This window comes from Rana temporaria, chromosome 1 (assembly GCF_905171775.1).
Source record: "Rana temporaria chromosome 1, aRanTem1.1, whole genome shotgun sequence".
In the NCBI taxonomy this organism is placed as follows: Eukaryota; Metazoa; Chordata; class Amphibia; order Anura; family Ranidae; genus Rana; species Rana temporaria.
Window position 1 is genome coordinate 219,993,209 of NC_053489.1, and position 22,638 is coordinate 220,015,846.

Here is a 22,638-nt window from a genome sequence, read left to right on the forward strand (position 1 = left end):
ATTTCAAAGGTTTTTTTTTTTTTTTTTCTGTGTCAACAAAGAGGGACCTGAGTTCTGCCCTAGAGTACTGAATTTACCTGCAGTTCCATCTGCTGTCAAAATCGTGCATTGATTTCCTTCTTCTGTATAAGTGCAATGTCTGTTAATTTCTGACTCCAGTCTGCCATTACAGCTAAGCATTAGTGCAATGAGAGCCCTGCTGTTTCAGCAGAAGGATGAGGCTCTTACTCTATTTCAGCACATCGCGGAGTCCCTAAACATTGCCATTTTCTATGAAATCTGAAAAATTGGTGTTTTTCTATAATTTTAGATTTCATCTAAACCAGTGGTTCTCAACCTCAGTTCTCAAGTAGCCCCAACAGGCTATGTTTGTAGGTTTTTCTTTATCTTGCACAGGTACTTTAAATTAGAGTCAATGGCTTGGTATTTTGGACAGCTATTTTATCAAAGAGAAATTCCCAAAACATGGCCTGTTGGGGGTACCTGAATTCTGAGATTGAGAACCACTGGTTTAAACTATAACTTTTAAATGACTTATTGAATGTGCTACATTTGTTAAATTGGGTGCTTTTCTTTCTAGATGTGGTCAATGTAAGGGACTGCAGCCATGTACCATAGCTGATGGTCGATGTATTGCGTGTGAACCAGGATGGAATGGAACAAGGTGTGATCAAACATGTGCCCATGGTTTCTATGGAGAAGACTGTTCTCTTGCATGCCCCCTGTGCAAGGAAGGACACACCTGTAATCACATCAATGGGAAGTGCTCACATTGCAATCCTGGCTGGATAGGCGATAGGTAAGAAGATGCAGGGTTATGCACAGATTTTTATAATTATGTAAATTAAATTCAGTAAGTTGAATTCCAGGCAAACTGCTGCATACACAGGGAAAATATTAATCTTATCATTGTTTTATTCATACACCGTTGCCAAACAGCACATGCAGATGGGTGACACCACCTATTCTATAATAGTTAATACAATACAATGATATCACCTTCCCCAGCTTGCTGACAAAAACTGACAAATAATTAAACTCTCTCTTCAGCATGACCCTTTTAACACATGTGCAATGCAGCTACCCTACCTTTTCTAGTCAGAGTGCTGCTGTGTAGAACATGACAGAGGCTGTTGTTAAAAAAGTTATTAGTTGTGTATACAATACATTTAAAGGAGAAGTTTGGGGTTCCAAAAAACATACTTAGCCATATAAATGCTGCAGCATCTGCCTGATGCTGCACCTGTCCCTCACTGGCTCTAAGACTGATCACATGATTGCTAATTGCTAAAATTTCAGTCTTCCCAGAATGGAAAGCTCACTGGAGCATCAGGCTGGAAAGGAGGCGGGCAGGGCCGTCTTACTAAGCGGGCACAGCCCAGGGGCCCTAAGTGCTCATGGGGCCCCATCAGGGCATGCTCCAATCCAGGGGGATGCAGTACGGAGGTCAGGTTGCATGATAACAGCACGCACTGCACATTTGACTTGACAGGGGAGAGACGGGCTGCGGGGTGTATGTCCCCCACTCACCCCCTCCCCTTTCTCCTGTCAGCCGAACGGTAAAAAGAGAGAGCAGCTCCAATCTGGTTTGCCTCAACGCCCACCTTCCTGTCTAAGTCCCCATTGGCCACAGCAGAGAAGACACTGGTGATGCATCATGGGAACTGTAGTCCAGGCTGTCACCTGAGCCTCTGTAATCATTGCCGAATGTCGGCTGCTCCACCTGCTTCCCAGCCAGAAGTCTGTGGCTGGGAACGGGTGCACACTTCACAGTGCTCTCTGTGGCTGCCTTTGTTGATCCTGTTACTCAATATCTTACTCACACAAATGCTGTGAATAAGATATTGAGTCCGGCTTCATAGTGAACAGTGCAGGGTGCTGGAGAGGTCAATCATTTTTGCCCTGCCTCCTTGTAATGTGGCAAATCCCTGCTGTGCCAGCAGCTCCACCCCTGATGTGGACACATACAGACATCCCTGTGCTGGAAGTATGGAAGGTGATTGTTTTTCAGACTTATTTGACAGGCAGTAAGGCGGCCCTCACCACCTCTAAATGCTGCATCACCCCACCACAACCGCATGCTTTGCATGCGTTTTGGGGGAAGATTCAACACAGAACTTTTTATTTGAATGGGTTGCGTTTGGTGAGCAGTAATGCCCATCAAATGCAACTGGTGATATAATTCTTGTATAACTCAATATAATTCTTGCTGCAGTCATGAAGAAAAGCATTGTGGCTGCAGCATGTGCACAAGCCCAGCTAAGGATTTTCTGGTGTGAATATACCTTTGCCACTTGCCACCCAACTGCACTATTTTTATTGAGCTTGGGCGACACAGGTATGCCAGACAACATACCTGTTGCTACTTGTTTTCTGGGTATTTGGGGCACACACGCATGCCCCCACCAACCCATGCTGTGATTGGAGACAGCACAAGTTAATTGACAGGTTTCAGCCAATGATTTTGTCAGAAACCTGCTGACCAGCTGTGTCCAATCACAGCATAGAGTCCTGTGTTTACAAACACACAGGACTCTGTACACAGAACAATGATCTGGTTGTTTCTTCTCTGGGGGGAAACAGTGGGAAAAACAACCATGTAATACTTTGCACAGGGGCCCATATTGCTATTAAGATGGCCCTGGCGGGCACAACTGGCTTTGGCTCTAAGCCAGCTGTCAATCAGACAGCTTTGTGGATCCTGAGAATTAAGTGTGGATCCTTCCAGAGTCCTTCCAGAGTCTCTGTGACATCAGCCAACAATGGGCTTTAGCCTGCCGTTAGCTGACTGTGTCACAGAAGTGCAAAAATGAGTGCACTCCTCTGACCGAGAAAAGAAGTAGGTTGAAAAAAAGCTTTGGTCTTACTTCTTTTTTGTTATACAGCTGCATTAAATTGTGTTTTTTATATGTACCCATAGTTCAGGTTTAAGATATCATTCATGTGAGTCTGGTTATGATGACACTTTTTTATGCTCCAAATAATGTATGAAAACTGCAATGAGAAATTCAATAATTAAAACGAATGGGGTCATTCATATTACAGGGTTCTAAAAATGCACTAAACATTTTACAAGGCATACTAATCAATCTTTAATATTCTACTGCATGTTTGTCCTGTCACGGTAACTTCAGGACACCTTGAAAACGAATTGATGTCATCTTGTTTGGTTTATAATATGCTGCTCACAAGACATAACTTAAAACACATTCTTTCTGTGTAGAAATGTCAGAAATTAACATTTCTTTACAGGCTTAAAGTGACAGTTTTATTAGAATAAATAATTAAAGTATATCTAAAGTCAAAACTTTTTAAATTTTTTCTAAGAGTGGTGAGTTGTTAAAACCCCCGTTAAGGTTTTTATTGCTGCCTGTGTCCCTGTTTGTGAAATTCACCTCTTCTACTTGACATAGTGCCCACTGTTGCCAAAACTGGGACTGTCTTAACTGTATTATGCCTGGTACACACAATCGTTTTTCCCGGCGGTAAAAAGTCCACCGGGAAAACCAAGGGGAAAACCGAGAATCTGTTTGGTAGCTTTTTCCCCTACACACGCCCGGTTTTCCTTGCAGGAAAACTGCTATGAGAGCTTTGGTCGGGAAACCTGGCCGTGTGTATGCTCCACCGCAGGCTTTCCCCATAGAAAAAAATTGCTGCCTTAAAAACCGCTGGGACTCCCGACAGGAAAAAAGAAAACATGTTCTCATTTTTCCCACCGGTATTCCTGGCGGTTTTCCTGTCGTGAAAACTGCCATGGAGCATACACACGGCCAGTTTTCCTGGCCAAAAGCTGTCATGGCAGTTTTCCTGACGGGAAAACTGGTCGTGTGTACGAGGCATAAGAGGATTTTCCACACTTTAGAGAGTTTTCCTGGCACATTCTGTTGTGTCTTCAGGACAGGAAGTAAAGGAAAATCCCCCCAATTATACCCAGATGGCAAAGATAAACCTAAAAGAGGTTTTAAGCCTTACTTACTGAATCCAAAACTAAAAAAAACACATTATAGCTTTTGATTTTTAACCTGTCACAAATCTGAACAGTTAGGTAAACTGGAAAAGGCATTGTTCGTCACCAAACCGTTATTGACTGGTTGGGAGAAGTTGCTCTTGGGGGATGTTTTTGTACCATTCTTTATTCATGGCTGTGTTCTTAGGCACAAATCTGATGGAGCCCAAAGGTTTTTTCCAGATGCCCCAATCGGAAAAAGGATTTATCAGCGAAAATTACTTTACTCCAGTCCTTAGCAGTCCAACCCCTGTACCTTTTGCACAATATCAGTCTGTCCATGATGTTTTTCCTGGAGAGAAGTGGCTTCTTTGCTGCCCTTCTTGACACCAGGTCATCCTCCAAAAGTCTTTGCCTCACTGTGCGTGCAGATGCAATTAGCTGTAGGAGATGGTTCTGGCACTTGCTGGATTTTCATGGGCACCCTGAAGTCTTCTTTGTAAAAGCAGTGGAAATGTTTTTTATGGGATTAAGTTCATTTTCATTGTAAAGAGGGACTTCGAATTTTAATGCAATTCATCTGATCACTCTTCGTAACAATCTGGAGTATATAGCAAATTGCCATCATAAAAACTGAGGCAGCAGACTTTGTGAAAATGTATATTTGTGTCATTCTCAAAACCTTTGGCAATGGCTGTACGAGGATGATGAATTCTCCATTAGGGCCTAGTAAAAAGTACCACACAGCACACTGGGTGGAAGGCAGGACTGTTTTTTGGCATGGGTATGGTGACTGACTGATCTGAGCAGTGGCGGTCCTTTCATAGATGGCGTACAGCACCGCCTCACCTATCCATGCGTCCGGCCCCCTGAGCTACATATCTGTAGCGCCGGACTATGAATTCCAGTGCTGCAGGGTGTTTTTTGAAGCACCTGATTAGAGCCAGAGGCTCTAACAGACTTCAAAAAGGTGTCAGCGCAGAGCATTGCTCTTCAAGCCCACCCAGGTGTGACATTAAGTGAATTATTTTTTGCTATTATCACACTAAAGTTCCTGCCTGCCAATCAGAAGTTTGGTCTGTGAGACCTGTTTCCCGATTGGCTAATGTGTCAGGCGATCCTATTGGATGCCTAGGGCTTTGGCGTAAGAGAAGACACGCGGCGGTGGAGGAAGCTGGAGGAGATGACACTGGAGCCTCCGCGGCAGCTGCCCGCACTCCAGGAGGAGAGGACTCCACAGCCCCGCCACATGAGCGGGTAAGTGCCGACCACCTGCGGGGGGTTCTGTTTCATTGCCGCCACACCATGGGGGGGGTTGTATATTTGCCACCCCCCCAATTAAAAGAAGAACCCACCAGCTGCCACTTGATCTGAGTACTGTAGTAAGGGTTATTAATTTCATGGAGAGGGAAAGAGAGTTATTATCTATTAAGTACAGTCATCTTTAATGTAATGAGCTGTCTAATTTAGTAAGAGGGAGACTACTTTTTGGTTGAACAATTTAGATTTATGCAACATTTTTTAAAAAGGTAGGTGCTTCTATTGATGCAACATAATAAATTTTTGGCCCAACCTTTAATAGGAACTTCTGAAAAATGCACATGCATGTTTACAACGGGTTTTTTTTTAACCAGTCTCCTACTCCAAAAAAATGCATGAAGCATGAAAACATGTAAAAATACACAAACACATGCTATAAAATTGCACTTAAAAACACATGATTATGTAGACAAACTTTTGTGAACCTGGTATAAGTTGAAGGCAGGGCTTTTTTTCTCAGAGAAAAGGTGCAAGAACTCGCCCTCCCCCTCCTGGGCCATGCCCCATTCCCACCCGTAGAACCGCTCATCCCCATCCCCTAGAACCATGCCTTTAGAAGAAGCTCAGCCCAGTTTAGCAAAGAGACAGCCCAGTCCAGCATAGAGACCACCCAGCCCAGTCCAGCAAAGAGACAGCCCTGCTTAGCCCAGCAAAGAGACAGCCCTGCTTAGCCCAGCAAAGAGACAGCCCTGCTTAGTCCAGCAAAGAGACAGCCCCGCTTAGTCCAGCAAAGAGACAGCCCTGCTTAGTCCAGCAAAGAGACAGCCCTGCTTAGTCCAGCAAAGAGACAGCCCTGCTTAGTCCAGCAAAGAGACAGCCCAGCCCAGTCCACCAAAGAGACAGCCCAGCCCAGTCCACCAAAGAGACAGCCCAGTCCACCAAACAGACCGCCCAGCTTAGTCCAGCAAGAGACCGCCCACCTTAGTCCAGCAAAGAGACAGCTTAGTCCAGCAAGAGTTCGCCCAGCTTAGCAAAGAGACCACCTAGCTTAGTCCAGCCAAGAGACCACCAAGGCCAGTCCAGTTCACAGACCACCTAGCCCAGTCTGCAGCACAACCCCATTAGTAGCATTTTGCTCACAGTCACAATAGTAACATATTAGTTTACATGACATGAGGGAGGCTAGTGAGGAGGACCGCCTGGCTACCTACCTGATCCACGATCAGATAGCGTGACACACAGTGCCAAACCGATCTCCTGGACAGCACTGAGAGGCGGGGTAGAGCCGCGGAGTATACTCCACCTTCCGCTCTCACGTGCTGCAGCTATTCGATCCCTCCGGGCAGTGGCAGTGCACAGCAGGTTACATACTGTAGGAGGAGGAGGAGCCGGGGCTACACAGGATACGGATGGAGTGCTCTGGCGGAGGTTCCCCCGCGTTTGATCCCTCAGTGGGCAGCAGGGCAGGGCGCAGGCTATACAACAAGGAGGAGAGGAGAGGAGGGAAATGAATGCTCTGGCGTTCCGGTGCGTTCCGCCAGAAAAAAAGCCCTGGTTGAAGGTAACCTGTGGTGGTGAATTTTTTCGCTGTATACTGGGATTTATTTGCCCAGGTCTGTGACGGGTTCACTTTAAAGGTTAATTATACCAGTGCGCTACAGTAATGTAACTATCCTGATACATAACAAAAACTTTCTTTCCATTGTATTTTTTTGCAAGCATTTACAGTGTGTAGCATGGGTAAAAAGTCACAGTTCAAGTACAAAACTGCTGCTTACGTAGCTCCAAGTTCCACGCACTAAGATGCATTAGCTGGAGTTCCTCTACAACCTCAATAAGTTATCCATTTTGTGGGGGGAAATTTAGGGCTGACAAGAACAAGACACATATAATAGTATTATTTAGCAGCCCAACAAGTCTAGCTAATGTGCCTTGGACCCCTGAATACAAGTATGTTAATTCACATGCTGAGAATGTTGTGTCATTAACATAGAATGCCTTTTTTAGGTGTGAAACAAAATGCCGCAATGGGACATACGGTGAAAACTGCGCCTTTGTTTGCACTGACTGCTTCAATGGAGAGTGTCATTTTGAGACTGGAAAGTGCCTTTGCAGTGCTGGATCTCATGGGGCATTGTAAGTATCCATTTTGTACTTTTAACATTTACTCAAAGCTGATAAGTTGGTATTACAGTCATGTAGTTGATTGCAGTGAGGTGGATGCATACAAGCAGCTTGTACACCTTTTGATAAAATGCAAGTGGACAGCCTGAATTAATGTTTTAATTCACTGTGGTGCTCAGTTGTGTAAGCAATTTGCTGCTAAAAAGAAAGAAAAATCTATTTTTATTTTTTAAATTAAACCCAATGCTTTACTGTTTCAATAGTTGTATTGTTGTCATAAAAGGTAACCTTCAAGAAATGAACATTGAATTATGCCATTTCCTCATCCTTAAAAAGGCGTTCCACCCAAAAGTGAAACATTCGCTTATCTGATTCCTCCTCCCCTCCGGTGCTACATTTGCCACCTTTTGGGGGGGGGGGAGCAGGTACCTGTTTTTGACAGGTACCCCGTTGCCACTTCCGTTAGACCTCGCTGCGGTGACATACGTCAGAAGTTAAGCCCCCTTCTCCTCCCTCCTCATTCCCCTGCTTCTGGGCCAATAAGAGAGTGAAGCGTGCTGCGCACATGCACAGTAGAGATCCGACTGTGAAGCCGTAAGCTGCCGGGTTCTCTTACTGTCAGTGGTGGCGGCTGGGGTACCGAAATTGCTGGATTCCAGGACAGGTAAGTGCCCTAATAATAAAAGTCAGCAGCTACAGTACAGTACCGCTTTAAAGTAGAAGTTCACCCTAAAACTAAACTCTCTAAAACTACTTGCATCCACATTCTAGGACTAATCTTTCTAGCCCTGTAAAGAAGAAATCGCTATACATACCTTTTCTGAAGCCGCTCGGGTCTGGTTCCACGCTGAGCTGTCAGTGACGGCTTCTCTGTGGAGGCAGATGCAGAGGAGGCAGCCGACAATGTAAGCCCCATAGATACCCTGTGGGTGACGTCACTTCCTAGGCATTTCTCTGATGTTATCGGTTCTTTCCTGCACAGAGCTTCCGCTAATAGAGACCGTACCGGATCAGCTTTAGAAAAGATATGTATAGTGATTTTAGTTTTAGGGTGAACTTCCACTTTAATATCTGCTCTGAGTTGGATACTGAATGTCTCCTGTATCTGCTTCGAGGGGGCAATAAGGAAATGGATTTTTATCAGTATATGGACAATATACTGGTCGTTGAGGCAGGGAGAAAAATGTAGGGCCAGCAGACTGTGATTGAGAGAATAGAGAAAAGATGGGAGTGAGTATTGCTATCCCTAATTTCCTGAGAAGCAGTCCATGGATTGTGATTCATATGTTGGTTAACAGTCCTGTTTCCAGTTGTGGTTTACAAATTTTATCTAATGCCGCGTACACACGATTGGAAATTCCAAGAAGAAAACCGTGTTTTTTTTTCAAACGGAATGTTGGCTTAAACTTGTGTTGCATACACACGGTCACACAAATCTTGTGGGAAATTCCGATTGTCAAGAACGTGATGATGTACAAGACGTACGACGAGCTGAGATCAATGAAGTTCAATAGGCAGTTCGGCTCTTCTGCTTGATTCTGAGCATGGGTGTTTTTTTGCATGGCAAAATTGCATACAGACGATCAGAATTTCCCATAAGAATTTTTTCCATCGGAAAAATAGAGAACCTGCTCTCAATCTTTTGTTGGCTGAAATCCCAACAGCAAAAGTCCGATGGAGCATACACACGGTCAGAATTTTCGTCCAAAAGCTCACATTGGACTTTTTTTTTCGGAATTTCCGATTGTGTGTACGCGGCATTACAAAAAGCTTTCTCTGAGAATGCTTGTTAACCTTTAAATAATCATTATGCCATTCAATCTATCTTTAACTTTGTAAAAAAAGTATGTGTTGTCCTCTTTTTTAGAGGGGTGTTATAAGAAATGGCCCTCGCCAAACAGGATACTGCGCTATACTCATAGGTAAATAAGAGAAGCAGGAACTTTGCTAAGTGGAAGAGTGGCTATAATGACAGATGGGGATTCCCTTCCTGGGAAATTAATTAGTAATCTAAACAAAGTAATTGACAGCAGAAGAACTAAAACAACCAGCATATAACATTAACTATAAGCATATACACTATATTGTCAAAAGTATTGGGACGTGTTCCTTTACACGCACATGAACTTTAATGGCATCCCAGTTTTAGTCCGTAGGCTTCAATATTGACATGGATGAGCAAGTTTTGGGTGGAGGAACTTGACTGACCTGCACAGAGTCTTGACCTCAACCCGATAGAACACCTTTGGGATGAATTAGAGCAGAGACTGTGAGCCAGGCCTTCTCGTCCAACATCAGTTCCTGACCTCACAAATGCGCTTATGGAAGAATGGTCAAACATTCCCATAGACACACTCCTAAACCTTGTGGACTGCCTTCCCAGAACAGTTAAAGCTGTTATAGCTGTAAAGGGTGGGAGAAACTCAATATTGAACCCTATGGACCAAGACTGGAATGCCATTAAAGCTCATATGTGTGTAAAGGCAGATGTTCCAATACTTTTAGATGCACACCGGTATAAAAATAATACAAGCTTTATATAAGAAAATATAATAACAGCACATAGTTAAAAATACATATCCATTATACAAAGAGCCTGACAGTAGTCCTGGTGGAATTGTGCACATATCCCTGAGTATATATCTATGTATTAATAGAGATACCTCCAGATGAATGTTGCCGCAAAGCCTAATTGCACAGGCCCTTGAGGATGATGCGGCATCTGTCTTTGTGTTAGGGGCCTGAAGATATGATCAGTGGTCACAGGGGTATTCTCCAACTGTTGTCCGACCAGCAAGGAATAAAACTTCTGTAATCCAGGAGTTAGCAGCATGCACAGGACTTTCTTTCTTTCTTTTTTCACTTCTACCTTCTGGGATTTCAAAACCAACCACCACGGGCAGGAAATGCATACATAATATTTTTATAGGCATTTAAAAATTCTGACAGTAGAGGGCAGCAGATCGCTACATGTGGCTGTTTTTTTCAAGCTTATTTTGTTTGACAGCAATAAGAATATGAAACAGCCTGTTTATAAAGGCACCAGGTTATCATCTGGCGGAGGCAAGAGGGCCATCTATAGGTTTTTCTGCAAAACTACATTGAAACGTTTGTGGGAGAGCCTGTAGCTCCTTGTGTGGTGCCTTGAAAACAAGTTTTGGGGTAAGAGGGAATTTCATGTGTACGTACTAAGTATGAATAGAATTCAAGTTTGAAGATGTGTAAAATTGAACCTGCAATTGACATGTTTGCATTTTTTTGAACAGGCAATCTAAGTTCACCTGCATGGCAAACTGACAGCTACTGCAGCTGGAAGTCAATCATTTAGTAGTGGTAACACTCCTCAGATCCCCACATGCACTAGCCAAGGGATGTGGAAAAGAGGCCCTTGCCTCATCCCAGCCAAGCCGCATGCTGGGATGTGGGTCTGGAATGAAATTTGGGGCAAACGCTATGCATTGTCCTTTTCCTTTGCTATTTTGTGCCCCTACAATCTATACAGGACCCACAGTACGGAGGTTGAGGGGAATTTCCTAAATTGACCTTGAAAAGGCCAGACAAAAACTTACAAGATTCAGCTCCCATAGAGTTCAATGGGGTTTTACTGCTATTCTTGGGGTTCACTTAGTACTAAGTAACAATTTGTAAGCAGTTTGCAATTTGTTAGTATGTTGTCCACGTGATTTTCCACTTTTTGTGAACTTAGAAGTGCACTTCTCTGAGCACCCTAGGGTTTGTGACTGTCATGTTCTGGCTACCTAGGACCAGGAATATAGACAGGTGCTGTCTGTACTCAGTTTGGATGCAGTGCAAGAGATAAAACAGAGGTCTGATGTACAGTATGTTGTGTTGTGTGCTGTAAAATTATATATTTTAAGACGCTAACATAACATATTAATGTATTTTTTTGTGAAATATAGGCTTGAAAAACAGTTCTACAACCATTGTGACGTAAAAATGTGTAGCTATTAAAATTGTATTCTGCAGTTTTTCAGCATACATGAGGTTTTAAATGTTTTGGGGTTTTAAGTAAATTTTAGTCCTAAAATTAGCATTTTGCCATGCAACATGAGGTTATGCTGTGTAGCTTAGACTGTGCTTTTCAGAAAACTTGTAAAAGTTTCAGGACATTATTAGAAAATATTTAAAGGGGTTGTAAAGGTTTTGTTTTTTATTTTCTAAATAGGTTCCTTTAAGCTAGTGCATTGTTGGTTCACTTACCTTTTCCTTCGATTTCCCTTCTAAATTAGTTTTTTCTTTGTCTGAATTTCTCACTTCCTGTTTCTCCTCAGTAAGCTTGCCCCTGTCATCCGAGTCGTTCTGGCTGGGGGTTAGTCAGTCAGAACAGCTTACTGAGGAGGAACAGGAAGTGAGAAATTCAGACAAAGAAAACAAAGAAAAAAAAAACATTTAGAAGGGAAATTGAAGGAAAAGGTTAGTGAACTAACAATGCACTAGCTTAACCACTTCAGTACCCACCCATAGTCATTTGACGTCCACAGATGGGATCTCCCATCCTGGGTGTACATCGTATGACGTCCTGGGCTTTGTGGGGGGATATCTGAATAAAGCCTGCAGCTAGAGGCATCAGTCAAATATCATTTGTTAGTGCCAGCGATTCTTTACAACATAGGAACGATCATTGCGGTGGTTCTTATAGGCGTCCCCCCCCCTCCCGCCGCCATCCGGTGCTTCTTCGGGCTCTCCCGAGCCATCGGGGGCCCGGAGAAAGAATCGTCCAGCGCAGGCAGGAAACATAGAGATGACTTGTGACCAGATGGTCACCAGTCATCTCTATGACCATCGGAGGCCCGGGCGCGATGTGATGACGTCACGCCCGGGTACCCGTAAGTAAACAAAGCCGCGATTGCGGCTAGTAAGCAACACTAATCATGAGATTGTGAATTTTTTTTTCACCGATCTCATCTTTTCCAGCCTGGAGGAGAGATGCAGGGTCTTATTGACCCCGCATCTCTCCATAAAGAGGACATGTCACAAACATTTCCTATTGCAAGATTTGTTTACATTCCTTGTAATAAGAATAAAAGTGAAAAAAATGTAAGAAAAAGTGTAAAAAAATAAATAAATAAGTAAAAAAATTATAATAAGAGAATAAAAAAAAAAATTAAACCGCCCCTGTCCCCGGTAGCTCGCGCGCAGAAGCGAACGCACACATAAGTCCCGTCGACATATGTAAACGCCGTTTAAACCACATATGTGAGGTATCGCCGTGTGCGTTAGAGTGCCAGCAACAATTCTAGCACTAGATCTTCTCTGTAAATCTAAACTGGTAACCTGTAAAAATGTCAAAGCGTTGCCTATGGAGATTTTTAGTTACCGAAGTTTGGCGCCATTCCATGAGTGTGCGCAATTTTAAAGCGTGACATGTTAGGCATCTATTTACTCGGTGTAACATAATCTTTCATATTTTACAAAAAATTGGGCTAACTTTACTGTTTTGTTATTTTTTTAATTCATGAAAAAAAAAAAAAAAGGCGTTTGAAAAATTATTGCACAAATACCGTACAAGATAAAACGTTGCAATGACCATCGTTTTATTCCCTAGGGTGTCTGCTAAAAAAAACATATATAATGTTTGGGTGTTCTGCGTAATTTTCTAGCAAAAGAATGATGATTTGTACATGTAGGAGAGAAGTGCCAGAATAGGCCCGGTATTGAGGTGGGTGTATAAAAGCCCGGTATTGAAGTGGTTAAAGGAACTTATTTAGAAAATAAAAAACAAACCTTTACAACCCCTTTAAAGCTGATGTTTAGCTAAGATTTTTCTTCATTGTGCAGGTAGCTGGGTCCTGTAGAAATCTTCACTACAAGGATGTCCCCTGTTCCCTTCCTTCTTTGAACTTCTGGCACCGCAAGGGTTAAGAAGTTTGGGTCTCCACGTTGAGCTCCACTAAAGATGACCTGATGGGGGGGCCTGCCCCTCTCATCCATTGGGAATTCTTCTTGCATTGGTTAAATTGCATGTAACAGGGGTAATCCAGTGGCTTTTTAGATATGTGGTTACAGGCAGTTGTAATCAATGAAAATGTTCTTCCTGGATGAGAGGGCAGGTCCCCATTGAATCATCTTTAGCACAGCTCAGCCCAAAGAACTAAAACTGTTAACTTCCACAGTGCCAGAAGTTTAGATAAGGAGAAGGATGGGTGCAGTGAAGATTTCTCTAAGATCCAGCTGCCTGCACAACATTGGACATACTTCAATAGAGGTAAGTAGTACGACTAAAAATTAGCTTTGATTTTAAACAGAAAGTCATATAGTGGGGATGCAATATTTTTTAAACAAACAGCTGCATTTCTGTCCTGTAATCCCATAGAAAAACAACTGATGTCACTTTAGTGCCACCTTCTGCTTGGAAAAAATAGACAATAATAGGCTGTGCAGAAAATTTTCAATATCCAATGTCAGACTTCTCTGTCTGTTGTGCAGGCATTGTCATTTTGACACACGTTCAAAGAAATGGCTTTTGAAGCACTGAGCTATAAAAACAGGCAGTGCACTCAAAAAGATAGCAACCTAAGCTATGCTGCTGACGAGTGGGTAACTGTAAATTGAGTTTACTGTGTGCTCAGTGCTCAAAATGACATAACAAAGTATGAAAATACTTAAATAGGAACAATTCCCCACTTGCCAAAAAATTACCCCAACTTCGAACAGAGGGATCGTCATATAATGTTAATTTGGTATTGTAAGCTTTAAGTTGGAGAGCTGAAGGAAGTGTTATTAGACTGCAAGTGTGATTACTGCATTGTATTCTATTAAGAATTACTAGCCCGTTTTCCGATATCAAAAGTGACAGCATCTGCTGGGGAGAAATAATATTGGTGTAACATGTTGCAAATGGTGGAGTAATGCCCCGTACACACGATCAGGCTTTTGCCTGGCCAAACTCGCATTGGAATTCCGATGGAATTCCATTGGAGTAAAAGAGGGCAAGTTCTCTATCTAAACTCTGATGTAATTCCTCTGAATATCCAATGGAAAAAATCCGATGGGGCAGACACACGGTCGGAATTTCCGATGAAAAAATACATCTGACTTTTTCCATCGGAAATTCTGATCGTGTGTACGGGGCTTTAGTCTTTAAAATGCTAATACTGAAATGAATATTAGAATGTTAATTATAAAAAAAACAAATCACTTTCTTACCCCTCATTTAGAATAATGTGTCCAGTTCTGGCGACCTCACTTACAGAAAGATATTGATAAAGTAGCACAAGTCCAGAGACAGGCAACAAAAATGGTGAAAGGTTTTGGCATAAAACATATCCGGAGTGACTTCAGGAACTTAATATAAACAGTCTGGAGGAAAGAAGGGAAAGGGGAGACATGACTAAAACCGTTAAATACATGAAGGGGGGAATAAGGTTCAGGAGGGCAGTATTTTCAATAGGAAGCCAAGATCAAGAACACAGGGACACAACCTCAAACTAGCAGGAGGAAAGTTCAAAACTAAGAAAGTATTATTTTGTTGAAAGGGTAGGTGATGCTTGGAATACACTTAGGCCTCGTACAGACGGGCAAACATGTACGATGAAAACGGTCCGCCGGACCGTTTTCAGCGGACATGCCCGCCCGGAGATTTCTGTATGATGGCTGTACACACCATCATACAGAAATCTGCGCGTACACGATACGCGGCGACGAGGCCGCGCCGTCGCGGCGACGTGCGCGGCCCTGGCAGTTCAATGCTTCCACGCATGCGTCTAAGTCATTCGACGCATGCGAGGGATGGCGGCCGCTCGGACATGTACAGTAAGTCTGTACAGACGACCGAACATGTCCGACAGACAGGATTCCAGCGGGCATGTTTCTAAGCAAGTTTAGAAACATTTGCCCGCTCGAAAACGGTCTGGCGGGCAAATGTACGCTGGAATCCTGTTCGCTCGGCTGTACAGACGACCGAACATGTCTGCTGAAACTGGTCCGCGGACCAGTTTCAGCAAACATGTTCGGTCGTGTGTACGGGGCCTTACAGGAAAGAAAGTGAGTCAGTCAACAGTAAGTAGTTTGAAACATGCCTGGGACAAACGTTGATCTATACTCAAAATGGGCAGACTCAACTTTTTTTGATGCCATCACTCTTCAATGTTTCTGTGTTTTTATGTTGATATTTTAACTAAACTAACTGAAGGTTCCTGTATGACAGTCTTAACAAGTACCAAATCCATAGTTGCATAGTTACAATGTCCTTCTAGTTCAACCTATAAAAGGGAAAAACAAAAAACAAAATATCATACAATTCACTATAGACAATCCTATACACACAGTTGATCCAGAGGAAAAAAAAAAAAAAACAGCAATACATAATCCAATTTGCTCCAGCAGAGGAAAACATATTTCCTGATACCCTGAGAGGCAATTGGATATTCCCTGGATCCAGAATCCAGTCCTTTTTTAAAGAAATCTACTGAGCTGGTCAGAACCAGCTCTTGGGGGAGTCTATTCCACATTTTCACAGCTCTTACTGTGAAGAAACCTTTCCGTATTTGGAGATTAAATCTCTTTTCCTCCAGACGTAAAGTTTTCCCTCTGTCCTCTGTGATGACCTTAAAGTCAATAACTTAACAGCAAGTTCACTATATGGACCCCTAAGGCCCTGTACACACGATCAGTCCAAACTGATGAAAACGGACTGAAGTTCAGTTTCATCAGTCCAAACCGACCGTGTGTGGGCCCCATCAGTCAGTTATCCTTCGGTCTAAAAATTTAGAACTTGCTTTAAAATTGAACTGATGGACTGATAACCGATAGGTCAGAATGGATGGTTAGTATGTAAAAGCATCGGTTCAAAACCCGCGCATGCTCAGAATCAAGTCGACGCATGCTTGGAAGCATTGAACTTCGTTTTTTTCAGCACGTCGTTGTGTTTTACGTCACCGCGTTGGACTCGATGGTTTTTTTAACTGATGGTGTGTAGGCACATCAGACCATCAGTCAGCTTCATCGATTAACCGAGGAGAACGGTCCTTCAGTCCGTTTTCATCAGTTTGGACTGATTGTGTGTACAGGGCCTTATGTATTTATATCCTCCTTTCAAGAGAAAATGCATTCAGTTCCTCCAATTTTCCCTCATAGCTGAGCTCCTCCATGCCTCCTATAAGTTTGGTTGCTCTTCTCTGCACTTTCTCCAGTTCCCTGATATCCTTTTTTGTGAACTGAAGCACAAAACTGAACTGCATATTCCAGATGAGGTCTAACTAATGATTTGTACAGGGGCAAAATTATACCTCTCTCTCTCTCTCTCTCTCTGCAGTCCATGCCTCTTTTAATACAAGAAAGGACTTGCTTTGGAAACCACAGCTTGGCATTGCATGCTATCATTAACTTATGATCTACCAAAACACCCAGATCCTTCTCCACCATTGATTCCCCCAGTTGTACTCCCCCAGTTTCTATTGATGTGCAAAAATCACCAAATAAACAAAAAATATTTTTTTCTCCCTGACTGAGCAAAATCCTCCATTTGTGTATCACACACCAATTCTTCCAGACACTGCAGCTCACAGTGGGTGGGTTTTAGCAACAGAGACAGTGTGTGGCCGGGTGTTGATTGACAAGCTTGTGAATCAGCAGTGACAACCACATCCCCTGTAACATCTTCTCATCCCACTGTAGTCAAAGCAGGCACAGCCTACATGAGAATGCCAACTCTGCTGTGAAATTAGGAACCATTGCAGGAAGCTTTATTAGGTGGACATAACTGGCAGGCTCAACTGGTATTTGTGAGTAGAGATGGGCCCGATATTCGAGTCGAACGTAACTTTGACCCGAACATCGGTTGTTCGTTTTTGGTGCTCGCGAGATGTTTGCCTGCCGACGAACGCCCCACAATGCACTGCAAGATCGCAGTGCATTGAAGGCTGCTGATTGGCCAAAGCATGCACCTGACTTGTATGCTTTGGCCAATAACAGCATGATGTACTGTAAGAGCCATGATTGGCCAAAGGCAGGGGGCTAAGTCCATGCCCCACACTATATAAAGTTGCTCACATGGCAGCTGTGTATAGTGTTTATGAATGGGGATAGATTAGGCAGGTTAGTTAGTGGATTGAGCGTGTAGTCAGTGTAGAATATATAATAGAGTTTAGTCAGTGTAGTGAATATAATACAGTACAGAGTATATGGTGCAGTCAGTGTAGTGTATATAACTCAGTGCAGAGTATATAGTGAAGCCAGTATAGTGTATATAGTGCAGTCAGTGTAGTATATATAACACAGTGCAGAGTATATAGTGCAGTCAGTGTAGTGTATATAATGCAGTGCAGTTAAAGGGGGCTTCCAGATTCCGATAACCCCAATGCCTGCAGACCCCATCAACCACCGGCCAGGGTTGTCGGGAAGAGGCCCTTGTCCCCATCAACAAAAGTACAATGTAATTTGAGGGGCACCTGAAGCATCCTCCCCATGTTGAGGGCAAGCAGCCTGGTATGTTTAAGGAGGGGGGCGCTCGCTCATCCCCCCCCTTCCTGGTCTGCCAGGCTGCATGCTCCGATAAGGGTCTGGTATGTATTTTCGGGGGCCCATGAATTTTTTTTTTTATTTTGTTGTGGGGTCCCCCCCAGTCCATACCAGGTCCTTCTGGTCTGGTATGCTGTGGCACGTTCTGTACATTGTACTTTGCAGGCACACTATGGGGACCCCCTGGGAATATTTCATTTTTATTGTTTCACTTTAAGCATTGTTAAAATCACTGCTCCTTTAAAAGCGATTGTTTTAAAAACTTGTTTTGCATTGATACATGTCCCCTAGAGCAGTACCCGGGTCCCTATACACTTTTTATATCAATAACTTGATTTTTTCATGTTCGTGTCCCATAGACTTTAATAGGGTTTGCCTGTTTACTAGAACTTTTTGCCTGTTCAAGGTGTTCTGGTGCAAACCAAACCAGGGGGTGTTTGGTCCATCCCTATTTGTTAGACTTTTGGGGGACTGGGGGAAACTGAAAGTGCAGATGCACTTTTAATTGCACGATGCAGTACATATTTTTTTAATGGGAGGGCATAGTTCTAATTGATTTAATTATTACTTTCAGCCCCCTCATCCATGTCTTTAGTAGGGGGTTTCAATAGTATAGGGATCTCCCTAGCAAAGAGCTAACCGACAGCTTTAAGCCGTTGTACAGTGGAACAGAGGTTAACAGACTTTTCCATTAGAAATTAAAAATCAATGACTCTAGTAGGAGCATGTCTTTGTAACCAGCACTTACCAGCCTGTCAAGACTGCTTTAATTATTTGTGAATGTTTATGGAATCAGGCTGCATGTCTATTAGCTTCTGACAGTGACTGCTTAAACCGCACAGGATTAAAACTGATAAACATTGTATTAAGTAAATACATTTGTTCAAAGAAAATTAAAATAGGTGTTTTATTGTTTCCCACCAACAGATTAAAAGAACTTCTGTTTAGATTGTTTATAATTGCATTGTACAATTTTCTTTCTGTGCCAAAGTATATTAGACAATCATTCATGTTTAGCGCATGACATGCAGAACAAGGTAATGAACTTAATTTAAATATAAATTACTTGTTCGGAGCTAATCTTAAAGTCTGAAAAGTCTGAAGTGTGTGTATGTATTTGTGTGTTTCCAAGGGAGTGATATAGGCCTGTTTTGCAAATTAAAAGGAGTTGTACGGAACAGATGGATTTAGGATCTTGTTCTATAAGTAGTAACATATGATGGGATATGCAGTAACATTTTTAGATTGCACAATATAGGAAAAACACCAAATAAGGTCAAAGGTTGAGGTATCAAAGATATCTTGGAAACACAAACAACTTCAACAACATACCTCCATGTGTATTTTGATGTGTTTTACTTAAACACAAAGAAAATGTATTTTGTTTTTCAAAGGTAATGTTATAGCATATGGATTTTAATTTGCTAATTGTTGGCTAGCACATATGGTTGATGTGGTAACTGTAGAAGTCCTGTGAAAGCCATTTAAGTTAGACATCTTTCTGAGGTCAAGGAAGATTTATGACCCTCATTACACTACAGGACACTTCGGGGGTATTTACAAAGAGCCTGCCAGTAATCCAGCTTTGAAAATGGTCATCTTGCAGTTTCTCAGTTCTACTTCACACATCATTTTCTGCCATATTTGTAATTATCTGCTGTTTAACTCTACAGTATGTAGTTGAAACACCATGAAGTTGAGTGTCAAAGATGGAAAGTGACATTTTTGGCAAGATATGCAGTTAACATTAAATGGTTTGGTTAGGATACAAATTAGAATGTACAAAATCTGGCTATCCATGTGAAATGTACGAATCCCTGGCAATCTTGTTAGTGATCAGAGGCTTGTAATAATCATTACGTGTATGGTTAGCTACAGTATCATGCACACATTTACTCCAGTTTACCCAACACATGTGTTAAGGTATACTGCATTAGGACACAAATTGGAATGTACAAAGTCTGGCTATCCATGGGAAATGTACAAAAACCTGGTAGTCTTGTTAGTTAAAAAAGACATGTGTTATCTTGTTAGCAGGGCTTTTTTTCAGGGGGGAACTTGGGGGAACTCAGTTCCACCACCTCTGGCTCAGACCCTTTGGTGCCTGCTCACCACAATCACTTGTAAACACAGAAGTCTGGTTTCTGTGTTTACAAGTGACAGCTCTGCACTCTGTGTGTAACCCCCCGAAACTCTGCACTCTGTATGTAATGCAATCCTGGTATTTAATGCACCTTTAAGACCCTTCTACTGTTTGTGAAATCTTAACGGGACGTGGTTGAGTTTCTGCACCTATTTTCTGAGAAAAAAATCTCTGCTTGTTAGTGTATGCTGGGCTATCAAGGCCAAATTCACACACATTTATGCAACACGTTTTCCTGTGCTAAGGTGCACTGTGGTTGGATACAGATTGCAATGTAGAAAGTCTGGTTATTTATATGAAATGTTCAAATAGCTATGTTAGTTGGAAGAGGCATATATTATTCATTAAGTGTGTGCTAGGCAATTACAGGCAGATTCACACAAATTTATAAGAAAGGATCATTACATTAATGTTGAATCCCATTCTAGAACTAATTATGGTTAAAACTGCCCCCCTCCCTTTTACCAACTATACTAACTACCTTGTAAAAGAAAGATGCATATACTTACTGTAATTATTCTCAGAGCGTTCCAGTCTGGTCATGTGATCTCCCTAGTGGCTGGCTTCAGGAAGAGGAGAGAGTACCAACAATGGGTGGAATGCTTGGATGGTGATGTCACCCATAGGCTTACTATGGGGTAGCCATTGTCTGCTGGCCACTGGGAGTGGATCACATGACCAAACTGACGCGCCCTGCGAGTAGGTAAGTATATACATCTTCCTTCTACAGGGTAGTTATTATAGTTGTTACAAGGGAGATGGGAGTCATTTTAAGCTTAGTGAGTTCAAACCTGGAATTTCACTTTAAGGCAGTCCATTAATGTTATAAGTGTATATAATATTGCGCAATCCAAATGAGTGACGTGAATCTAGGCTGCCAACATAACAAAGAGGATGCTTCGTGAAAGGTATGTGACTAAAAATGTAGCGCCCAACAAAGGAAGAAAAAGGGAACCCTAAGAAAGGGATCTCTAAAGTACCAAAAAAGAAGGAAAACAATCCAGTGATGGATAATCTTTCATCAGCTTTGGAATTGGTGTAAAGTGTGCAACCATGTGAGGTGAATATTGAACATATAGATGATAATAAGTAAATAACTATACCAGGTACCTTGTATGGGCACCTACGTATATTATTGAGTCCAATGATCTGGGACCCAAAACCCTTCCTGCCAAAAGGCCACTAGTATCAATGCTCCAGAAAGATGCACACTAGCAATGATAACAATTAGGTGGTGAGTAGATACAGTCAGCTCTTACTCAGCAAGTAGGTGAGTGAATACAAAAACAGCTCCTATTCAGCAAATATTTGATGTATCAACATACACAAATCCTGAGCTTAAATGTGTGACACTCGTGCAACTAGCTTTCAAACTTAAAACATTGCAATTCATTATTCAAAAACAAAAGCAATAATGGTGTGAAATCAAACATTAATAGTGGATACAGTCCTGCAAAATAAATCCCGTGTTGAAAAATAAAAAGTGCCTTTGAGAATGACACCCACACATCAAGTCCTTGTGAGGAATGTGAAGTAGATGTATCTATATATTCTTCCAATTGTGGAGTGGAGCAGATATCCTCAACCAGACAACTTTCAGAGATAAATCAATAAATAAATGAGTGGGTACTCTTACCAGAGCAGTTGGACCCTCGACTCACCGTACGGTGGGAGGGTCATCAAGGCTTGTACAGACCGATTGTCTGGATCCAGGAGTCCTCACTTTTATGTTCAAGAATGACTTGGTTGTTCAAAGGTTGTATTGTAACAGACGTCTCTCTGTCAGTAATAGCTCAAAACACATGCGGAAGAAGAAAAAATAGGGGTGCTCCTCATGGTGTAAAACTATTATATTTAATAGTATAAAAAGTTCCAAAATTCACAATACGTGATGGGAATGCAAATAGAATCATAAAAGAGGCTAACACAGCCACACGTGATGAAAAAACAGCAAACCGGAAAAATCAATCACAAAACAGCAAAATGAAAAAATATAGCAGCAAACTCCCACCTTTGGATAGGTGTGAGGAGTGTTCCAAAAGTTTAGAATGCAGCGGAGGTACGTTGGAACGGTCACCCTACCGGTTTCGTCGTTTCGTTGCAATAAGGACTTCAACTGGGGTACCCCAGTTGAAGTCCTTATTGCGACGAAACCGGTAGGGTGACCGTTCCAACGTACCTCCGCTGCATTCTAAACTTTTGGAACACTCCTCACACCTATCCAAAGGTGGGAGTTTGCTGCTATATTTTTTCATTTTGCTGTTTTGTGATTGATTTTTCTGGTTTGCTGTTTTTTCATCACGTGTGGCTGTGTTAGCCTCTTTTATGATTTTATTTGCATTCCCATCACGTATTGTGAATTTTGGAACTTTTTATACTATTAAATATAATAGTTTTACACCATGAGGAGCACCTCTATTTTTTCTTCTTCCGCATGTGTTTTGAGCTATTACTGACAGAGAGACGTCTGTTACAATACAACCTTTGAACAACCAAGTCATTCTTGAACATAAAAGTGAGGACTCCTGGATCCAGACAATCGGTCTGTACAAGCCTTGATGACCCTCCCACCGTACCGTGAGTCGAGGGTCCAACTGCTCTGGTAAGAGTACCCACTCATTTATTTATTGATTTATCTCTGAAAGTTGTCTGGTTGAGGATATCTGCTCCACTCCACAATTGGAAG

At 42.3% G+C, this 22,638-nt stretch overlaps 1 protein-coding gene across 1 annotated transcript in view; it reads left to right on the forward strand.

Annotated features, from left to right (window-relative positions):
* The window catches only part of SCARF2 (scavenger receptor class F member 2), a 321,667-nt gene that overhangs the window by 213,792 nt on the left and 85,237 nt on the right, over nucleotides 1-22,638 (forward strand). The window contains exons 5-6 of the mRNA XM_040350653.1: nucleotides 581-799; nucleotides 7,214-7,342. Of these exons, the coding sequence (XP_040206587.1) occupies nucleotides 581-799; nucleotides 7,214-7,342 (348 nt within the window). The remainder of the gene's footprint in view (nucleotides 1-580; nucleotides 800-7,213; nucleotides 7,343-22,638) is intronic.